The sequence below is a fragment of the Mustela erminea genome, chromosome 10 (genome assembly GCF_009829155.1).
Source record: "Mustela erminea isolate mMusErm1 chromosome 10, mMusErm1.Pri, whole genome shotgun sequence".
Classification (NCBI taxonomy): Eukaryota; Metazoa; Chordata; class Mammalia; order Carnivora; family Mustelidae; genus Mustela; species Mustela erminea.
Window position 1 is genome coordinate 4,715,538 of NC_045623.1, and position 19,393 is coordinate 4,734,930.

Sequence of the window (19,393 nt, forward strand, 5' to 3'; positions counted from 1 at the left end):
ATGCATCCATGAGGTTGGCTCCCCATGGAAAAAGAAAAACAAAACAAAACACAACAAAGCAAAACAAAACAAAACAAAACACTCGGGAGAAAGGAAAAGACCAAGCCATGGCAAAGATAGAGAGAATTAGGAACCTTGCTGATTGGGTGTGGTAGGAATGTTTAAGGGCATGGTTGTGAAATCAGTATGACAGCTCTTCACAAAAATCAACTTTAGTGGGACACCTGGGTGGCTCAGTCTGTTGAGTGCCTGCCTTCGGCTCAGGTCACGGTCTCAGGATCCTGGGATGGAGTCCCGCATCGGGCTTCTTGCTCCGCCGGGAGCCTGCTTCTCCCCTGCCTGCTCTGCCTGCCACTTCTCCTGCTTCTGCATGCCTCTTTCTCACGCTGACAAATGAATAAATAGACTGTTTTTAAAAAATCAACTTCCGCACTACCATGCGTTTTAGTACTTGCCCTTCTGTGCTAGGTACCCACATTCATGAACAGTATAGTATGGTCCTGGAGACTTATCTGAGCACACCTTCTCATGGCAGCATGGTTCCTAAAAGCTAACCCATGAACGCAATCCAAGTATCTGTCCAGGGAGGAACAGATGTTGTCTATACAGACGTTGGGATAGTATTCATTCGGTAAAGAGGACAAAAACATTGACATGCGCCACCCCATGGGCGAACGTTGAGGAGGGTATGCTAAGTGAGAGGAGTATGCATGAAGATAACCAACTTTGACTCCACTCTTAGGACCTGCCTAGAGTGGATGCCGAAGGACAGAAAGTAGAATGGTGTTTGCCAAGGGCTGGAAGGAGGCGCTCGCGGGAAGAGTCTGACGCATGCTAAAGAGCTTTAGATGGACAAGATGCCAAGGAGATGGGAAGGTGGGTTCCAGGGAGCTTGGACAAAGACATTAATGCTTTTAAAGACATTTAGAATGTACTCCGTGAACTTCATGGACTTCACGACCTAAAACTAAATTGCACTGAAAAGCTGCAAAGATGGAGAAATGAACACAGGACCATTTCATCTGGCCCTCTATACCCTTTCCAGGTAGGTCCTCTCTCAGCCATTCGACTTCTGCCGTTGTCCTTGAGACAACATGGAGCCAACAAAATGTCCTTCTGTGCCTACTTCGAGGTTGAAAAACAGAATTGCCCCACCCGGGACAACTTTATGTGAGAAGGTATTTTTCAGAGTTAATTTCTTGAGACCTGTTATTCCTTGATCATGTTTTGAAACAGAACCCAAACTGAACATTCTCCTTCGTCTGCTTGATTTTTCCTTCCCTGATTTTTTTCCCCCACTCAGAACCCATTGTTGATGCAAGGGGCTTGGGTGTTCCTATGCCTGTCGTCATCTACTGACTTTAGCTTCTGCTGTTTCCAGTTTTGCTTACGTGTCATTCCTTTACCAAGTCAACTTTCCTGACGCTCATTATGAATAGTAAAATATTTTCGGCCCCAGTTGGGTTGAAAGAACTGACATCGAGCACTGTGCACGTCTCAGCTACACAACACAATGACTTCATTTTCCTAGGCCCTGAAAGGATGACCAGAATAAGTGGTGTTCACAAGGATTCTTGACCATGGGGGTGGGCGCAGGGAGTTCTTGGACATATTCCTTGGCTGTCTAGGAGTATGTTCCCAGGCGTGGAACTCTGGGATCCTACGGTAGATTGTTGGTTGGGAGCATAGGAGCTAACAAATGCCGGTGAGGACACGGAGAACAGGGAACCCTTGGACACCATCCGTGGGAATGCACACTGGGACAAGTCACTGTGCAACACAGTATGGAGGGTCCCACAGTCTAGAGATGGACCAACGCACCAAACAGTGCCGTGCGAAAGAAAAGAGCAAGCGTTCCGTGAGACAAACGAAGAATACTCTGAAAGAAGGCTGCAGAGTCATTGGAGAGAAAGGCCCGAAAGGCCTCACTGAGGGGGACAGTGCTGAGGACAGAATGAAAACAAGGGAGCTAGTCCCGCACAAGTCTGGCTGCCCTGTGTCATGAAGAGGGAAGGCACCTCTGCCTTAGAGCCTCACTACCAGAAGCCGGGTTGGCCAGAGGACATGAAAGAGGCATCCAGTGTGGCTGGAGAGCAACTGGGAGCAGAGCAGAGGGTAGTGAGGAAGGCAGGGACAGGGCCTCAGGCCTGGGAGACAGGTAGCGATCTCTTGTCCCTCTGCAACGGCATTGCCCCAATACCCTGCATCTTCAAATGCATGGACTGAATGCCCCACAGTTGTTGCAGAAGAGGAATGGAGGCACAATTTCGCATGCTTCCTCCACATCACCATACTTGTGAGCCCGTGGTTGTGACTGAGGCTGGACTAGCAGAGGATTTTCCCCACCTTAGCACCCATCATTCGGGGAGCCATTCAACTCAGAATCTGAGTTTCTGGGCGCATGTTGGCCTTGCCACTGCCTCCGTTCCTGGCACTGTGAGCCTCGATGGATGGCAGCCCCAACCATCTGGGCATGCTTTTCGCTTCACAGTCCGAGAAGAAAAGGGGAACAAGGGAGAAGTGGACCATGAGCAAAGAAACTAGGAAGTGCGAAACTCCTTGCCTGACATCTAGAGAAACACGAGGCATGCTATTTCATCCCGTTGAGTAAGTACATCGCGTGGCTCAGAAGCCACTCGCTAACCACCCAGAGCTTGGAGAGAGAGTGATGCCTCCACCACAGGTCAGGATCCCTGGGAGCCACTGTGAAGGCTGCTCCCCTCATATACCAGAACGAGGCAAAGAGGTCTCATTCTAAAGCTATGTGGGAAACAACTGAACCGTTTCACTACCGAGGATGACAAAGTCTGCATCTTCGTGCATTTCCACCCCATCATGGTGCCCCATTATAATGACGCCAAGAGGGAAAGGGACGGTTCCAAAACGACACAAAGCCGGGACCCAGGCCTCCTCGGAACGTTCCTCCAGGCCACGTCCCACCCCTTCCTGCAATTCATCTGGCCTTCTATGTGTGCCTCTGATTCCCGTGACACCGTCGCACACATACCCCAAATACGGTCTACATACACCCTAAGATGTCCCAAGGAACTAGATTCTCCCTGGTCCCCACTATGCAGGTTGGGAATGTGGGCACTAGGGGAGACCCACAATGACTGAGGACACAGGAGTGGGAAAGGACAGAGAACAAACGTCTGACTTCAGCTCTGTCTCCTGAAAGGGAGGACCTGAGTGCCAATTCCAGAGCATGGTGCCTCTGGCACTTTTGGCTCACAGTCCCGGGGAAGAGAGGTCAAGAGTCAAGTGAAGGGGCTGCAGAGAGGGGGTGACTTTAAGAAGGGCCCCAGGTATTAGAATCCTGAAAGCGTGACCTCATATTTTTCATGATAGGCCCCAACTGAACTTAGAACTCTGGTAACCAGGCACCCACTTTCAAAGGGCAACCTGCTCTCCAGCACACTTGAGTGGAGACCTTCGACAGAACACCATGTTCAGTTGTTGTCTTCCTACTTCCAGGGGCGCTGGGCCCACGGGAGCCCAGAGCCAGAGACATTACTGCAGTTGCAGACAGCGCTTCAGCCCTCTTTTCCGAAGCTTCTGGTCATGGGGCCGGAGACACCAACAGGTAACACAAGGCAGCTCTGGGCAGCCCACTGGAGAGCGGGCAACAACTGTGGTCCCACCTCAGCGGGCACACACCACTGTCCCTTACTGTGTGGGAGCGCGTCTCTCTCTCTCTCTCTCTCTCTCTCTCTCTCTCTGTGTGTGTGTGTGTGTGTTTGTAGAAGTGGGGACAGGGGATGAGGGATATGCCCTTCCTGGGCAGAAGCAAGCTGCCTGGTGTTGGAGGCTGGACCCATCTGTCATGTTCATACCCCAGGTCATAGCAGGCTGGATGAAAAGGGGAGGGCTGACACAATGATAAGGCTCATGGTAGTCATGAGCCTTACTTAGAGTGTCCTCTGGCTACCTCCTTGCTCGATGTCTTTTCAGCCATCCCTCTTAGCCTGAACTGGAGAACACGATGTCTAGTGGGGGTGTCCCCTGGTGGCAATGTTCCGGGAGGCTGCTAATGGCTCTTGGCCCTGTGTCTATGGGGCACTGCATTTTCAGAGCTGCACCCCAGAGACTGTGAATGAGCTGGCTGGGGACTTCAACGACTCCAACTCGCTGGACAAGGGTCAGGTGTCCCAGGATCAGTGCTGCTCTGAGGTGAGAATAGGAAGAAGCTCCTCCACACCCAGGGCCCCCATGCAACGATGGGGACAAACCTGGGGCCTTCCCAGAGTGTTTCCACTTGACTATTCCACCGGCCCCACCCCAGAGTAACCCACACCTCCGCACATATGCCACCACCTATGGGTAAGTAAGGGAGGAAGACACTCTTCACCTACGTGGGACTGGTAGAGAAGAGAGTGAATGCTTTCCGTGGCATGGGGGGTAGTTGTTTTGTTTTCTTTCCTCTGGCCTTGTGTTGCTTTTCACGAAGCCATGAGTATCTTGGCCTTTTCCCACGGGTTTTACGATTTTCCCTACTCATGCCAGCTAACCTGTGGAGAACCCAGCTGGGTTCTGGAGAACTGGCCCACGCCCTTCTAAATCCTCATACCAGATAGGGTGATTGCACCTACAAAAGGGCCAGAGGGATCAAGCCATTCTACAGGTCTTTCTGGAATGTATCATCTCTCAGAACACATCGAATCCTAGGAGGTCCACCAGCTCACAGGCTCTTTCCCTCTAGGTCCTCACAGTCCCCCCTAAAGGACGTGGTCTGCCACAGTGACTCGGTCTAGCATTGCTGCTGGAACTTGACGTGACTCAAATTGCTTGCCATTCCAGCAATGCTGCAAGGAACGGGCACCTCAAGGGTCCTCACAGATGATTTGGGTCACTCCATCTGCCAGACCGTAGACCCAAAGATTGGGTGGAAGGCCTCCGATGCCTCCTGGCCCAGGTAGCTGGCTCTGTCTTTTCAGAGCTCCACCCAAGACATCTGGCATGAGCTGCTGCAAGGCTTCAGCTACTCCATCTCCCTTGACAAGCAGCAGGGACCTCAGGCCGCCAACAACATCCAGTCCTGGTCTGGGGTGAGAACGGGCCCAGGTTCATGGCCAGTCTCAGGACCCAGAGATGACCGGGGCCAGGCCACAACCCAGACTAGACACAACTGGCTGCCCTGGGGCCTGCCAAGGAAGGTGGTTTCCCCCTGAACCTTTCTGCCCCTGACAGCAACAGGCCAAACCGCAGCAGCATAGGCGAAATGCCATGCAGCCCATGCTCTGGACAGATCTCAGACCCAACGCGGATGATCTTGAGCAGGCTTGCAGATTCTCAACCTCTCTTTTCTCCTCTCGACAGTAGGGCTCCTTCCTCATGACTCCATGGCATACACATACAGATCTTCAGACAGGCTAGGAAGAGACAGACAGGCTATTGCTGTCCAGCTAACCGCACATGTTGAAGTCACCAGTACATTTAAGCCTAGATGGGTCCTTTGGAGGTTGGTTTTAGGTTTTCAGCCAAGAACCTTTTTTCTGGGTGGGCACACAAGTCCCTCGTCGTCTTGCCCAAGTTCCCAAAGGGATGGGAGGATGCAGTCTGAGCTCCAGACCCTGCTCTTCCTGGGGCTTCACGGCGTTGAAGCTGACTATGTTGCTCCCCACCCCGCCCCCTTGTCTGCCTGCTGGAAAAGGCATCATCCCTGTCCCCGGACGAGGCCTGCACGATGCTGGCGCTCAGAGAAGGCGCAGTGCAGAGATGGGGACACTCCCTGCTGCTATCCTTCCCGGATAGAAGCCTCTCAAACGTCACCACCATGTGCTCCATCTATCAGATGTTCACGTCAGCCCAGCAGGTCCTGGATCAGCAGTTCCCTAGGTGAGTGCCCACCCCATAGCCAGCACAAGGGGGAGCCTTCCGTCTACTAGTTGTAGGTCTTGGGAATGTCACTGCACCTCTCTGACTTTCCCTCTCCTGTCCGGAAAAGTGGAGGTGCTAAGAGGATGAACCTCGTAGGGCGACTGCAGGGAGTCATGGGAGGAAACATGGCACGCGCCTCTCTGGGGCCCGGCTCTGCAGAAAGGGCTGCTGGACATGCTGGGCATCTTCACGCTGAACATTTCCCTCTCCAGGGAAGACGCGTTCAGGCTCAACCCTCACAGGCCTGTGGTCCCTCTGGGTCTATAGAAAGGAAACGGAAAGCTGGCAGCTTTCCTATTGGCAAAGGACCTCTGAGATGCCATCTAGCTGGTCCTGACTGTGGTCCTTTATGTGCCCAGGTCGAGGGGACACTGGGAGCAGGCAGAGCAGCCCAAGGGCCACTCAGGATTTGCCAAGTCTTGTTTGGGATGATTTCATTCAATCATGGCTCTTAAGCACCTAGGAATGCAGGCACTCTCTAGTCACCAAGAGCAGTGAATGGGTCACGTAGAGGACAATGTCTGGGTCTCCATTCTCGTCCCAGGGTCACATAGGCACTCTCCACATCCTAAGAACGCATGTCTAGCGTTCATCAGATGGGGCATCTCTGTGACCTCCTCTAGGGATGAATGGATCCACCTCTCTTGGGACCACGAGGATGCACTCTACGATCAAGGAAGAACAGGATAGGTCTTTGGGTGACAGAGGAGGTCCTGCTGCCTCCACAGAGCAGGGTGGGAGGCGACAGGGGATGTTGCTGGCCAGGGATGTTCAGAACCATGGATCTCCCAGGACTCTCGATTTCCACGGGAGAGCTTAGTGGGGCGGCTTCCTCTGAAGAAGCCAAAGAGTCCAAGACAGGTGTGGACGGGATGCCAAGCACTCTGGGAAGCAGAGCCCATTGGGGGCTGAGTTGGTGCCTACAACAGCCATCCCTTGGATGGTCCATTCTTGCTCCGCCTGCCCCTATCCATATCCACCTCCGCTGACCACCACAAGTGGGGCCAAGGACAGAAAGGGTGGGGACCGGACCACTCACCCGTCGGCCTCCCACCAAAGCCCACACACTGGTCTGCAGGGAGGATGCATGACTGAGGGGCCAAAGGACAGACCTGTGGGAGGTCCCTCCCTCATCCCACGTGGTCAGCAGTCAGCAAGGACAGCTCCAGAGGGGTTGCAAGTGGGCTGGCGCCATTCTGTGGGGCCCACACCGAAAGAATGGTGCTGTGGGAGTAGCGTGGAAAAGGAAGGGAAGGCCGGGTCTCTGACTCTGCCCCACATATGACTTTCCCCAGCACTCTGTGTCCCATCTTGGGAACCTGGCCTGAGCAGACATGGCAGGATATCGGGCAGTCCCTGCACACTGCCCATGTGGAGGTCAAGGGGGCCTATGTGCACGTCACGTGGCATGACCGGGACCTGAACACCCATGCCCCCGTTCCGCTGAGGCAGCGGGAACTTCTGCAGCTCACAGAGGCTGAGGCGGAGGGTAAGGGGCATTGCAAGCTGGGAAGGCCATCTGGGATGGGGCTCATGGGCTGGGTATTCCTTGAAAGGCCATGGGATCCGTCCTGTTCAGGGAAAGGCACATGGAGTGTCAGTGATGTGGCTGAATCGTTCCCCTTACTCCCACCCCCGTGTCCGCTATGCGACGCGTTCCAGCAGCTGAGCCGGCCAAAGAGCCTCCCATGGAGCGAGAGGCAACCCTGGCTCTGCATCAGCCATCACCTTCAGGGTCCGAGCCAGCCTCCCCTCCACCGGCTGCTCCAGAACTGGAACAGGGGCTCCTACGTTACGGATGGTCGCCGGGTCCTGAGGCACAGACGGCTGGGCCATCGGCTTGCCTGGGAGTTTGCACGCCAGCTGTCTCAGGTGCCACTGAGCCCACTCCAGGCCGCAGAGGCATCCTGCCAACCCAAGAAGCGGCTCAAAGAGAAGGAGCCTGACCTCCTGGACTTCCCTCCCAAGCTGGTGGCAGAGCAGCTCACCTACATGGATGCGGTGAGCAGCTGGGCCCCCAGGGTAGGAGGGCAGGGCCGGCTTGTCTTCTGCTCTCCGCTGCCCTATACCGGCTTTTCCCTGATGTGGACTCCTAGGATATAGGGCCAGATCTCAGCTGCAGCCCTAACCGACCGGGGAAACCCATCAGGGTTTTTAGACCTGAGCTTTCACTGTCCAGCTGCGGACTGTGGACACAGACACTGAGAAGGACTGAGGCAGAGGTACCACGCAGATGCAATGAGTCAGAAGCGAGAGCCCGTACATGGGAAGGCTCTGGTCCCCCGCGGGGAGGAGGGCAGCTCCCTGTGTGCAATCCCGTCCATGGGCCGCCCACCCATCTGCCTGGGAGCCTGAGCACCATCAACCTGGCTTAGGCATCTGATGCGTCCTGAAGGACAGCCTAGACACGGAAAGCCATGCTTTCAGCCACCAGGTGACAATGGGCACCTGAAAGGAGACAGGGACCGCAGGGATGAGCATTTGGAGGAGGAGATGCCCCCTTGGGAGCACCACCTGGAGCGGCCCCCTGGACATGGAATGATCAGGGTGCACACGCCTTCCTCCCTTCCCTTGCCTCTCTTGGCTCCTGGGGCATCCCGCACTGGCTTCCCTCGGAGAAGAAGAGGGGCATGAAATCCAGGCTCTCTAAGCAGGCTCCGGCCACATTCGCAGCCTCCTGAGCTCCAGCTCTGACCTGGGACCCCTCCCGAGGACATGAGTCTTGCATGGGCGAACATGTGTGGGGCTCAACACACCTCCCCCTGTCCCCTAGGAGCTGTTCAAGAAGGTGGTGCCCCAGCAGTGCCTGGGCTCCGTCTGGTCCCGGAGGAACAGGCCTGGCAACGAGCACCTGGCACCCACAGTCCGGGCCACCATCGCCCAGTTCAATGCTGTGGCCAGCTGCATCGTCACCACGTGCCTTGGCGACCCAAGCATGACAGCCCGGGACAGGGCCGCGGTGGTGGGCCACTGGATCCGGGTGGCCAAGGTATGCTGTGGGAGGCCCAGCTCCCTGAGGCTCTCCTGAGCCTCGGGAACTGCTCTTCTGTCTTGCTCCCTTCTCAGGGCTGAAGGCCCTGCTCTAAGGCCTGTGGTCTCTAGGCTCTTCCTCCCGGGGGCATGGCCCAATGCTGGGACGCTCAGTTCCCACGTGACTCCTCCTTTGCAGTGAGGGAAAATCCTCCCTCTCGCCAGCAGTGTTCCTCTTTAGGGCTGACCTGTGCCCTTCTGCAGCTCCCTGGACATCAGCTTCACCCGTGGGGGAGCCCTAAACCGAGGGGGGCACTAAAGCTCTCGAGCATCTGGGGCTCCTGCTCTCCCACTGACAGCTCCTTCTCTTCCCTCCCCCAGGCCTGTCAGATCCTAGGGAACTACTCCTCCCTGCGTGCCATCCTGGCGGCTCTGCAGAGTGCCTCCATTCACCGCCTGCAGAGGACATGGGACAACGTTTCCAGGTGAGGAGGCTTCTCTGCAGGAGGGACCAGGATGGAGGCGGGATCTCCCACAGGCCTGTCCTTTGCCCCCCTCAGTCAGCTTGGACCTCCTGGGAGGCAGCAAACCCTGACCAAAGGACCTGGGCCCGGGGCTGCTCCTCTCAGCCTTCCTGGGGAACAGGCCACCAGGCCTCCTGCTTGAGAAATCCAATGTCCTCCATGCCCCACCCTGGCCTCAGCCGAATTCCATATTTCCACGTGGTGACTTGGCAGCCACTGAAGTCTCTGCCCATGGTTCAGCCAGAACCCCACCCAAACCGAGCTGTTCAATTAAGCTGGGAAGGGACGCCCAGGGGGACGCCCAGGAGAACTCCCTCCCATGTCCTACCAAGACCCCAGTGCTCAGAGCAGCCCAGAGCAAACCCTCAGCCAGCCCCGTGGACATGCGGGGCTTCTCCAAGTAAAGGGACTCGCACTCTACCCTGCCACGTTAGGACTCCCCTGAGCCTAACTTCTTTCCCTCTCTTCAGGAAGAGCTTCCGAACATTCCAAAAGCTCTGCAGAGAAGACAACCCCCAGGGCAGGGAACTACTCATCAAGGTAGCACGGGATGTGCAGGGCTCCAAGGACAGGAGAGGGGTGGGAGGAGGCATGATCATGTGTGAATGAAGTAGGGAATGGCCTGAAGCATTCCTCGGGGAGCAGAAGCCTTTGGCAGGAATGTGCTGACAGCCTGGGCTGAAGATTCCCCCTGGGGCTGGGACAAGCGGGTGCTGCCCATCCAGACTCCCTAGGCTAGATTTCAGGTCTCTCTGTGTCCATCGAGAAGGTCCACATGGGGGCCCACATGAACGCGGACAGCCCAGAGGACAGGCCCCTGCTCAGAGATGGGGTGGGGATGGGTTGTGGGCCACAAAAATGATGATCGTAAGAGGATCCTGAGTTCTCAGGAGACCGCAGGAGGTAGGTGGAGTTCCCCCTTCTGCCCATGGGAAAAACAGGCTCAGGGAGGCCAGGCTCCAAGCTCCAGGTCCCCCATGGACTGAATGGGGGAGCTGAGATTGTTCTAGAAGGACTCGTGGCATGCTTCAGGGGAAAGGAGCGTCAGTATCAGCAGACGTAGGTCGGACGTCTAGGGTCTGCAGTCAAAGACGGTGGGCGCAAGGGGACTGAGGCTATTCTGCTCTCAAGGATCTTGTCCTTGGCCCTCTAGAAGCGGCCCTCGAATAAACTGGCCAGCCTGGGGAGGCAGCTGCAGAGAGCGCGGAAGGGGCTGCCGAAGAAGGTGAGTGTGCCTGAGGGACAGGGCCTCCAAGGCCAGGGGAGAGGGGCTCCTCCCTGAGGGCTAGAAGCGTCCAGATCAGGACAGGTGGGACCTGCCACTCCAGCTCCACCTCCTGCCGCCACAGTTGCTCAATGTCTTCTTTCCTGGTGATCAGGAGGAAGTAGTCTAGCAGGCTGGGTAGAGAATGGATTTGGGGCTGGGGAGGGGCCCAGGGCTCCATAGCCAGTGGTTTTTTGAATTTCAAAAAGCAGGCCCTGGAGGGGATTAGGAGGAGTCTGATGTTCTGGGAGGGTGAGGGGAAAGCGAATCCAGGGGAAGCAACTAAGGGTCCTAGGCCCTTTTCCATGTGGGAAAGTGGGGTGGGCCAGGACGCTGAAGTCTTTTCGGGGAGGGCCCCTGTGGGCACCAGACAGCAGGGACTCATGACAAACCTACCCCTCATGACACAGGGTGTCGTCCCATACCTTGGCACTTTCCTCTCCGACCTGGTGGTGCTGGATACAGCAATGGAGGACTACCTGGAGGTGGGTGAGCCTGAGGATTGTGGAGGAGGGACCAGAGTCCTGAGGACAGGGAGCAGAGAGTCCCCGGACTGAGCCCTGAGCTCTGAGTCCTTCGGACACCTCCCTTCCCCACAGCCTCACAGCCGCCCCTAAGAACTGGCATCTCTTGCCCATCTCAGTGCTGAGGGAAGGGAGTCTGCACCCAGACGGGTGGCCCAAGACTGGGGAAGCACCAGCGCATCCTGAAGGTGAAGCTGCATGCGCTCTGTGTGCATGGGCTGCAGCCTCTCCCTCAGACCTTGCCTGTCGGGGACAGTGAAGTCAGGACCCTGCACATCAGCCACACTTCAGGAGCCCAGCAGGCCCTGCCTGCCTGAGGCGTCTGCCGCTCCCTTCAGTCACCACAGAGTGTTGTGCTGCAGGGTGCTGACCTGGAGCCCTTTCACCAGCCCCCAGTCTTCCTTCCTCTGGACCCCAGGGCTTGCCCTAGCCCCAGTCTCATTGTGTGTGTGGCTTGGCGGCCCCCTCCTGGGTCCTGGCCTACGCGCAGCCTCAGAACGGGTGGGTGTAAGGTGCTAGGACTGACCGGGGGCCTCTTTCTGAAGGACAATGGTTGTCTGCTTTCCAGGGCAATGAGATCAACCACCGCAAAAAGAATAAGGTGAGCATACGTAGCCCTGGCTGTAGGGAAGGGCAGGCAGCCCCTATCAGAGACGCCCCTGGGAAGAACATTGCTTGGCTCCATCCACTCCCCTCCATCTCCCATTTCCTGGGACAGGTTGCTAAGAATGAAATGCAAGACCCATCGAGTCAGTCAGTAGGGATCCAGAAGGGCATCAAGGAGAACTTCCCTTGATGGAGGAGGGGCTAATTCTACTAGCCTCTGAGAACAGTTTGGGACCAGATGAAGTTGCATGCAGGAGGGTGGTCATGTGTGCCAAGACCCAGGACCCGTCCCCTGTCCCGCTGCTCGGCCCTCACCTGGCCCTGTAGCTTCCCCACCCAGGCTCGGGGTGCATCCTGTGCCTCTCTCCCGGCCCAGGAATACCGAGTCCTCACGGACATCATGCTGCTCCAGGCGGCGGCAGAGAATTACTGCCTAGAGCCCCAGCATCCATTCACGGCCTGGTTCTGGGCTGTGGAGCGGCTCAGCGAGGATGACAGGTGAGGCCCACTCAGGAGCTGGGTCAGGCGACGTCGGGGTGGACTCTTTCTGCTGGCCCCGCCTGGGATCCTCCTTCTAGGGCTCCCTGGGCAGCCAGACACCAGCTGTGGGAAAACCCTGGGAGGGACTCCTGAATGCCAGCTGCTGCTCAACTCACAGGTGTCCCTCTGTCCTTAGCTACAACCTGTCATGCCAGCTGGAGCCGCGGTCCTAGCTGGCCAGCAGAACACAAGCACCAGGACCACTGGCTACAGCCACCATCAGACCTGAACCCGTGCACACTGGCTGAGCCAAGGATTGCCCCTCGGCCCCTGGGCTACTTGTGGTGCACGAGCCCTATCCACTGCTCAACACCCCTTCCTCTCCCCTACAGAATTACTTGTTCTGGAGGGGGCAATATTGAATATAATTAAAGGGCTGTTATTTAACCACAACAACAACAACAACAACAACAAAAAGGAATGAGAACCCTTGGGATTAAAGTTTTCTTACCAAAATAATAATAGTAATAATAATAATAATAATAAAGGTTTTTATTTTCTCCTCTACCTGCCCACGTGTGCGTTTGGTTCTTTTATTTCCTACGGTAAGGTACAACGTGTACAGACTCTCTTCTTCATTCCTGAACCCAGAAAGCTTACAGAGTCAGCAGCTATTCAATGGGGCAGACAGGAGAGGAGCCAGCCCTCCTCACTTCTGCTGGCACTACTCATTACTGGTGGCACCTCCAAATGCCGTTTCCTCAGAGGACAGGTTCATTTCTGTGTCAGGCATCTGGGCAAACAGCAGAGACAGCTCTCAGGACCCCTGAGATGGAGACGTTGCAGGTCCTTCCCCAGGAAGGCAACAAACCCTGACCAGGAGAGTCCTGGAGAGTTCCTTCCCCTCCCCAGAGCTACGTGCTGCCCAGGAGAGGGGCTGCTTCTCTCCCCTCTAAAGCAAGGAGGACGATGTCTTGCTTCCTTGGGGATTTTGTATGTGTGCGTGTGTTTGTGTGGGTTTGGACCCAGGATTTGGGACTGAAGGTTGTCGAGTTCAGTCTCCTGAATTGCATCAGCACGATGTAGGGAAAACACATGCAAAGAGATCCAACCCTGCCTGTGGAAGCTGCAAAACCTGAGGAAGATATTTTGTAAATGGAAGAAGGGCAGGCAGGACATCCCGTCCTCAGTTTCCCTATAGGCTCTGCAGGTTCACCCTTTACCAAGACTGGAATCCCCCTGGGATCCTTATCCAGGATCTCTGGATTCCTTTTCCCTGCTTCTTTGGGGTGAGGCTGGAGAAAAACTAAAGAAACTGGGAGGTGTCCCTGGCTCTATTCACATCTATGCTGACCTAGGTGCTAGGATGTCCAGCCATCCTGCATTTCCTTACACAGTTCTTGGCAAGGCCGTGGGGCCCTTCAGGCCCCTGACCCTCTTGGTCAGGTCCATGGTAGCCACTGCTCCCTGGCTGGGGCCTGATGGAGCAGAGATTGGTTCTCCCTTGCCAGGATAAAGGTTCAGATCCTTGACCAGAGAACCCCCACACTCTCCTGGCTGGCCAAGGGCACTGTCAGGTCCAGGTGGTTCTGAAGTCCCTGGTCTCCATCATCCACCAGGTGACACACCCATGTTCCACTCACTTGTCTGAAATGGGGAACTCGCCTGACACGGTAGACCAACACACAGATGGAATGTGAGCAGGGGAGAAGCATCTATCATGCAAATGGATGCGAAATGAAGCAAGGGTAGGAATCCTTCTCTCCAGACACAACAGACTCTGAACCAAAGGGGGGAGGTACGAAGCCACAGAGAAGGACACTACTTCCACGCAAGGGAGGCCATGTAATAGGAGAGAGCATCTCAAAATATGTAGACACGCACCATGGGAGCACCCAAAGGTATCCAACAGTGCATAACAAACATAAAGTCACCTTTGACATCAGTACCATGCAGTGGGGGACTCTAACACCCCACATCTGCTAATGGACACAGGATCCAAACTGACAATCAACAAGGAATCTATGGCTTTGAGGGATGCACCCGTTTGAACACGTAGATGCAGAACCTTCCACCCTGAAACAGCAGCCTCCGCAGTGCTTTCCAGTGCACATGGAACATTCTCCAGAGTAGATGACACGTTAGGGCACAACGCAAGTCCCAACAAACTCCAAAAGATGGATATCATCCCACGCATCTTTTCTCAGCACGATGCTATGGAACGCCAAATGAACCCTAAGAGCAACGCTGGAGAGACCACGAATCCATGGAAGTTCAATTACATGCTACCCAACCAGCACTGGGTCAACCCGGAATCCAAAGACGATGTCCAAAATTACATGGAAGCAAAAGGACACGCCAAGGGTCCCCAACCTTGCAGATACAGCGCCAGGGAATCTAAGAAGACAGGATCCAGCACCACAAGAAAAATCCCCAATACCATCAGCTGACACATAAGGACCTAGCCAAAGCACAACACAGAGATCCTGAGCAGTCGCTCAGCCGGGGCGAGTTGGAGCTCCTGCTGTTGGGTGCAGGCTTAGCTTCCATCTCGACTCTAAGTCCAAGCCTGGGGGGTGTTCTTTCCATTCTTCCAGAACCATCCCCACCAGGGCCACTGGGGAATCAACCCTTCAGGGGGTTCTCGGCAGAGAGAAATGGCCCAAAGGGCCCAGGAAACAACCACCCCTTCCCCGCTGGTGGATCAAGGTGGCCCATTAGCGATCCCTCTGTGGAACATTCCACAGTGCTTTTGGGGGGACGACCCTCTCAGAAACCCTGATGCCCAGGGTTTCTCGGCAAAGGGCAGATTCCGACTGAGTACCCTTGGGAGGGACCTGACACTCTGCACTTCCAGCATGCTCGCAGCTAATGCCCCGGCCACCTGTCCCCGGAGCACACCGAGAGACAACTTGCCAGCACACCAGTGGACAAAACGTCCTCTCTTTCACCACCAGGAAGAGATCGATGGGCAACAGTCTGGCAGCCACAAAGAGGTGTTTGATTGTCAGGAAGATCAACAGCCAGGCAGGGCTTGGTCCACCCCCACAGGCCTCTCCTCCTCTTCTCCTCCAGAGTCTAGGGAGGCAGGATGGCAGGAAAGACAGTTTGCTCAGTGGAAGCGAAATCCTGAGCTTGAGTCCCTTTCTCCCTAGTAGCCTGGGCACTCCTACGCTGCTTCCACTGTGGCCTCTGTGCAAGGCCATTCGAAACACCAGTGCTGGCTTGCCAAGTTCCGGGATACTGGGCAGAAAGCAATGGAACACAAGAGAGTCCCAGGGAAGTGACAACGGGTTTGGTCATGAAAGCTTGAAGCTGTCAAAGACCATCTCTTGCCCTATGTTCCCTCGGTCAGAAACCTTTCAGCAACCGCTCAGAGGAGAGACAGGCAGGGACAGAGCAGGGATGGGGAACCCTGGGAGCCACTGTGGACCGAACCTGGTGGTCTCTTCTCCACAATTCACACAGACCAAGATACAGACGGAAGACTTCACATCCGTGGGTGTTCTGTTAACATGGGCTTTGATTCATGTGTGACTTTTCAGAAACAGAAAAGAATAAAGGGAATCAGGAAAGAGAGGCGATCAGAAACACCGGCTCAAATATAGGGAACATACTGGTGGGGACCAGGTGGGCGGATGGGTGGAAGAGGGGGTGGGGATTAAGAAGACACTTATTGTGCTGAGCACGGAGTCACATACAGAACTCCTGAATCCCTACTCTTCAACTGAAACGACGAAAATACTGTACGTCCATTAGACTGTATTTTCAAAATTGTCTTTGAAAGGTGGGTATTAGGAGATCGAAGATGAGATTACGCTCTGAGACTTTCCCAATCAGGTCTCCTCAGGCTGTACGTGAATGCACATTAAAGATCAATGAAAGAGCCCAAAGACAAAAGTGACATCTGTTGATATGGAAAGGCCAGTGCCCACCTCTGTGATCACAGAAAAAGCACACCTTCCTATGATATTGGCTGTCGTAAAAGCATTTCACCCACGTCCCCTTGGAGCTACGCTCCTCTGGTATGTCCATTCTACTTGGTTGTGTGTCTTCATGAAGTAGTTGAAGGAAATATTGCTACCCCGTGTTTGGTGGACTAAACCAAAGCTGGCTATTTCTAGCCCCTGGAAGACTGGAGCTAGAGGGCCTTCTGGAAAACATTGCACAACTGGATCTCTCATCGTCTTCCAGAGAAGGAAAGGGAGGCCCCACAAGGGCACCAGTGGTACAGGAACACAGAGGAGGTTCTCCTGACACCAGCTTCAGGATCCCAACTCCCTGAGCAAGAATGAAGAACCCCCGTCCCCCCACACACAATGGACACATATCACTGGAATGGGTCAGTTCCCAGGAAAAGCGAAATGCGGCCAAACATGGAAAGGTACACAATAACCTCACTGAAAGAAAGCCCACTGGGATCCCCTGCCCTGGGTCTTAAGTTCCACCTACGCCTGAAGCCATTTGATAATCACAGGGGAAGGGAGGGAAAACTGAATGGGAAGCCACCAGAGAGGGAGAAAAACGATGCGAGGCTCTTCCCTAAGAAACAAGCAGAGGAGCCTAACAAATAGCAGGGAGCACATGGGGAGTTAGAGAGGAGAAGGGAGTTGGGGAAAACTGGAAGGGGAGGTGAACCTTGAGAGACTATAGACTCTGGAAAACAATCTGAGGGGTTTGAAGGGGCGGGGGCGTGGGAGGTCGGGGTACCAGGTGGTGGGTGTTATAGAGGGCACGGATTGCACGCAGCACTGGGTGTGGTGCAAAAATAATGAATACTGTTATGCTGAAAATAAAGAAAAATTAAATTTAAAAAAAAAGCAAAGAAACAAGCAGAGGGTTGCTGGAGGGGAGGTGGGTGCGGGTATGGGACAATTCGGGCAGGAGCATAAAGGAGGGCACGCGATGGGATGAGCACTGGGGGTGAAACGCAACTGATGAACAGCTGGGCACTACCTCGGAAGCTGATGAGGTACTGTACGGTGGCTTACTGACTTTCCACAACAACAACAAAATACAATCCAAGGTTCTGTGTTTCCTTGATTTTCAATGTGGAAAATACGGGATGATTTCTTTTCTTCCCTCAAGCAAGGAAATGACATAGCCTATTCACGAGGAGGCAATGCTCAGGACATTCTACCCCTTTCAGCCCTAAAGAGGTTTTCAAACAGGCTTTCACCAGTTGCAGTCCTCATGCCCTTCTCGTCATTTCGGAGCACTCTTGACAGGGGGCAAACCCTTTTTTTCTTCAAGGTGACTCACCCCAAGCAGGTAATATCCCTACGTGCCACAGGAGTGACTACAGGTGCGCCCCCTCCATCCTTTCCAAGGGCCTCACTACAAGTTTTCCAGAAAGGTGGCATGGATAGTAGTGGCTGGAAGGTGGATGCTGCATGACATCCATCCCTTTGTTCACTTGAGGGATGACTAGGGGCAGGGTCTCCATCTCAGTCGTGGACGTGCGAGAGCTCTCCAGCTCCCCTTCAGACACGGCCCTGCCCTCTCTCCCACAGAAGAACCTGCAGAACTACGTGACCATGAACTGGGAACACACAACAAGGGTACAAAGGTCTTACCTGAATTCAGCTCAGCATGGCAATGACAGACTGGTCCCTCCTGGAGGTTGTTCCCAGTGTCCTTGAGGCATTCGAACCCCTTCTTGGCGGCTGACTCCAGACCGTGGCTCACCTGTCACAGTGGCTCACGATAGAGGGATGAGAAGTTCCTCGGAGACAGGTGTCACCACACCACTATCATCACCCTTTGTCGTGGAAGAAGTCTATGTCCCTCGTCGGATTAAGAAACCCTTCAAACAGGACTGGAGCAGGGTGCAATAAAAGGCTCCCTTTGCAGAAGGGCTGAGCTTGGGGACATGTCCAGTCCTATGTCTCACTGCTGCCATCACCACACACAGTGGTGCCCCAAATGGGCAGGGTACCATTTCCAGTACACGGCTCCTGCTCGCCCACCGTACCTATTCCTATCATCGCGCCATCGCATCTGGTCAGGACCCCAGCGTCAGGCCTGTGCGTCTCCAGTTCCTGCTGCTGCCTGCCTCCACCAGCGATCCTGTTTCATCTCTGAATTCCGAGCACCGCAGCATCCATCTTCCTCACCTTCACAAGACAGGATTGCGCAATGATTTCATGGATACGACCTGCAAGGCACAGGATGGAAAAGAAAAGGAAACTCACACACTGGACATTCAGGATACTTAAAATCTTTGTGACTTGCATGACGTTATCAACCAAGGGAAAGCACAGTCCAGAAGTCGGGAGAGCAGGTTTGCAAACCATGGATCCGGCAGGTTCTCAATACCCACAATAGCTAGAGATCCTAGGAACTCAACAACACCAAAATAAATAAATAAACAATCAAACAAATAAATAAATAAAATGTTTGTGTGAATGTACATATGGGAAAGAGAAATAACCTCGAAGCTATACACATGGAAGGAAATGGAAAGGATCCTTCCCAGCAATAATATTTCAGGAAATCCTAATTATAACAAGCAATGACATACCATTTCATAGCCATGAAGTTGACTCGCCATGGATACTGGCTTTGGGAATACTTAAAATACTCGAAAAGTTCAAGTGTTGGCCAAGATGCAGAGAAGTTGGAACCATGTTTTTTGTGTGTGATAGGAATATTTAAGGGCATTGTTTTGGTATTAGTAAGGCAGTCCTTCATAAAAATCAACTTTGAAAATGCCATGTGTTTTAGTCATTGCACTTCTGCAGTAGATAACCAAATTAATGGACAGGGTAGTCTTGACGATTTATCTGAGCACACCTTTCCATGCCAACGTTGTTCCTAAAAGCTAATCCATGAACGCAATCCAAGTATCTGTCCAGGGAGGAAAAGATGTATATACAGTCGTTGGGATAGTATTCATTCTGTAAAGAGGAAGAAAACATTGGCATGCCCCACCATATGGGCGAATGTTGAGGATAGTATGCTAAGTGAAAGGAGTATTCATGAAAATACCAACTTTGACTCCACTCTTAGGACCTACCTAACGTAGATTCCTAAGGACAGAAAGTAGAATGGTGTTTGCCAAGGGCTGGAAGGAGGCGCTCATGGGAAGAGTCTGAGTCATGCTAAAGAGCTTTAGATGGACAAGATGCAAGGAAATGGGAAGGTGA

At 54.1% G+C, this 19,393-nt stretch overlaps 1 protein-coding gene across 1 annotated transcript; it reads left to right on the forward strand.

Annotated features, from left to right (window-relative positions):
• The first annotated feature begins 1,532 nt into the window (after positions 1 to 1,532).
• LOC116567357 (ral guanine nucleotide dissociation stimulator-like) lies at positions 1,533 to 12,710 on the forward strand. The gene is made up of 15 exons (XM_032302357.1): positions 1,533 to 2,607; positions 3,475 to 3,583; positions 4,072 to 4,170; positions 5,651 to 5,835; positions 7,173 to 7,366; positions 7,540 to 7,779; positions 8,312 to 8,424; positions 8,651 to 8,866; positions 9,229 to 9,332; positions 9,842 to 9,911; positions 10,525 to 10,596; positions 11,046 to 11,120; positions 11,728 to 11,760; positions 12,142 to 12,263; positions 12,442 to 12,710. The coding sequence occupies exons 1-15, from the start codon at positions 2,447 to 2,449 to the stop codon at positions 12,476 to 12,478; spliced, it is 1,830 nt and encodes a 609-aa protein (XP_032158248.1). The 5' UTR covers positions 1,533 to 2,446; the 3' UTR covers positions 12,479 to 12,710.
• Positions 12,711 to 19,393: the final 6,683 nt, after the last annotated feature.

What these genes read in the sequence shown, in the direction of transcription:
- LOC116567357 (XM_032302357.1), top strand. Translation starts at nt 2,447, where the DNA reads ATGGATGGCAGCCCCAACCATCTGGGCATGCTTTTCGCTTCACAGTCC. An exon ending in ACATGGGACAACGTTTCCAG is followed by an intron (nt 9,333 to 9,841) that starts GTGAGGAGGCTT and finishes CCCTCTCTTCAG; the next exon opens with GAAGAGCTTCCGAACATTCC. An exon ending in CGGCTCAGCGAGGATGACAG is followed by an intron (nt 12,264 to 12,441) that starts GTGAGGCCCACT and finishes CTCTGTCCTTAG; the next exon opens with CTACAACCTGTCATGCCAGC.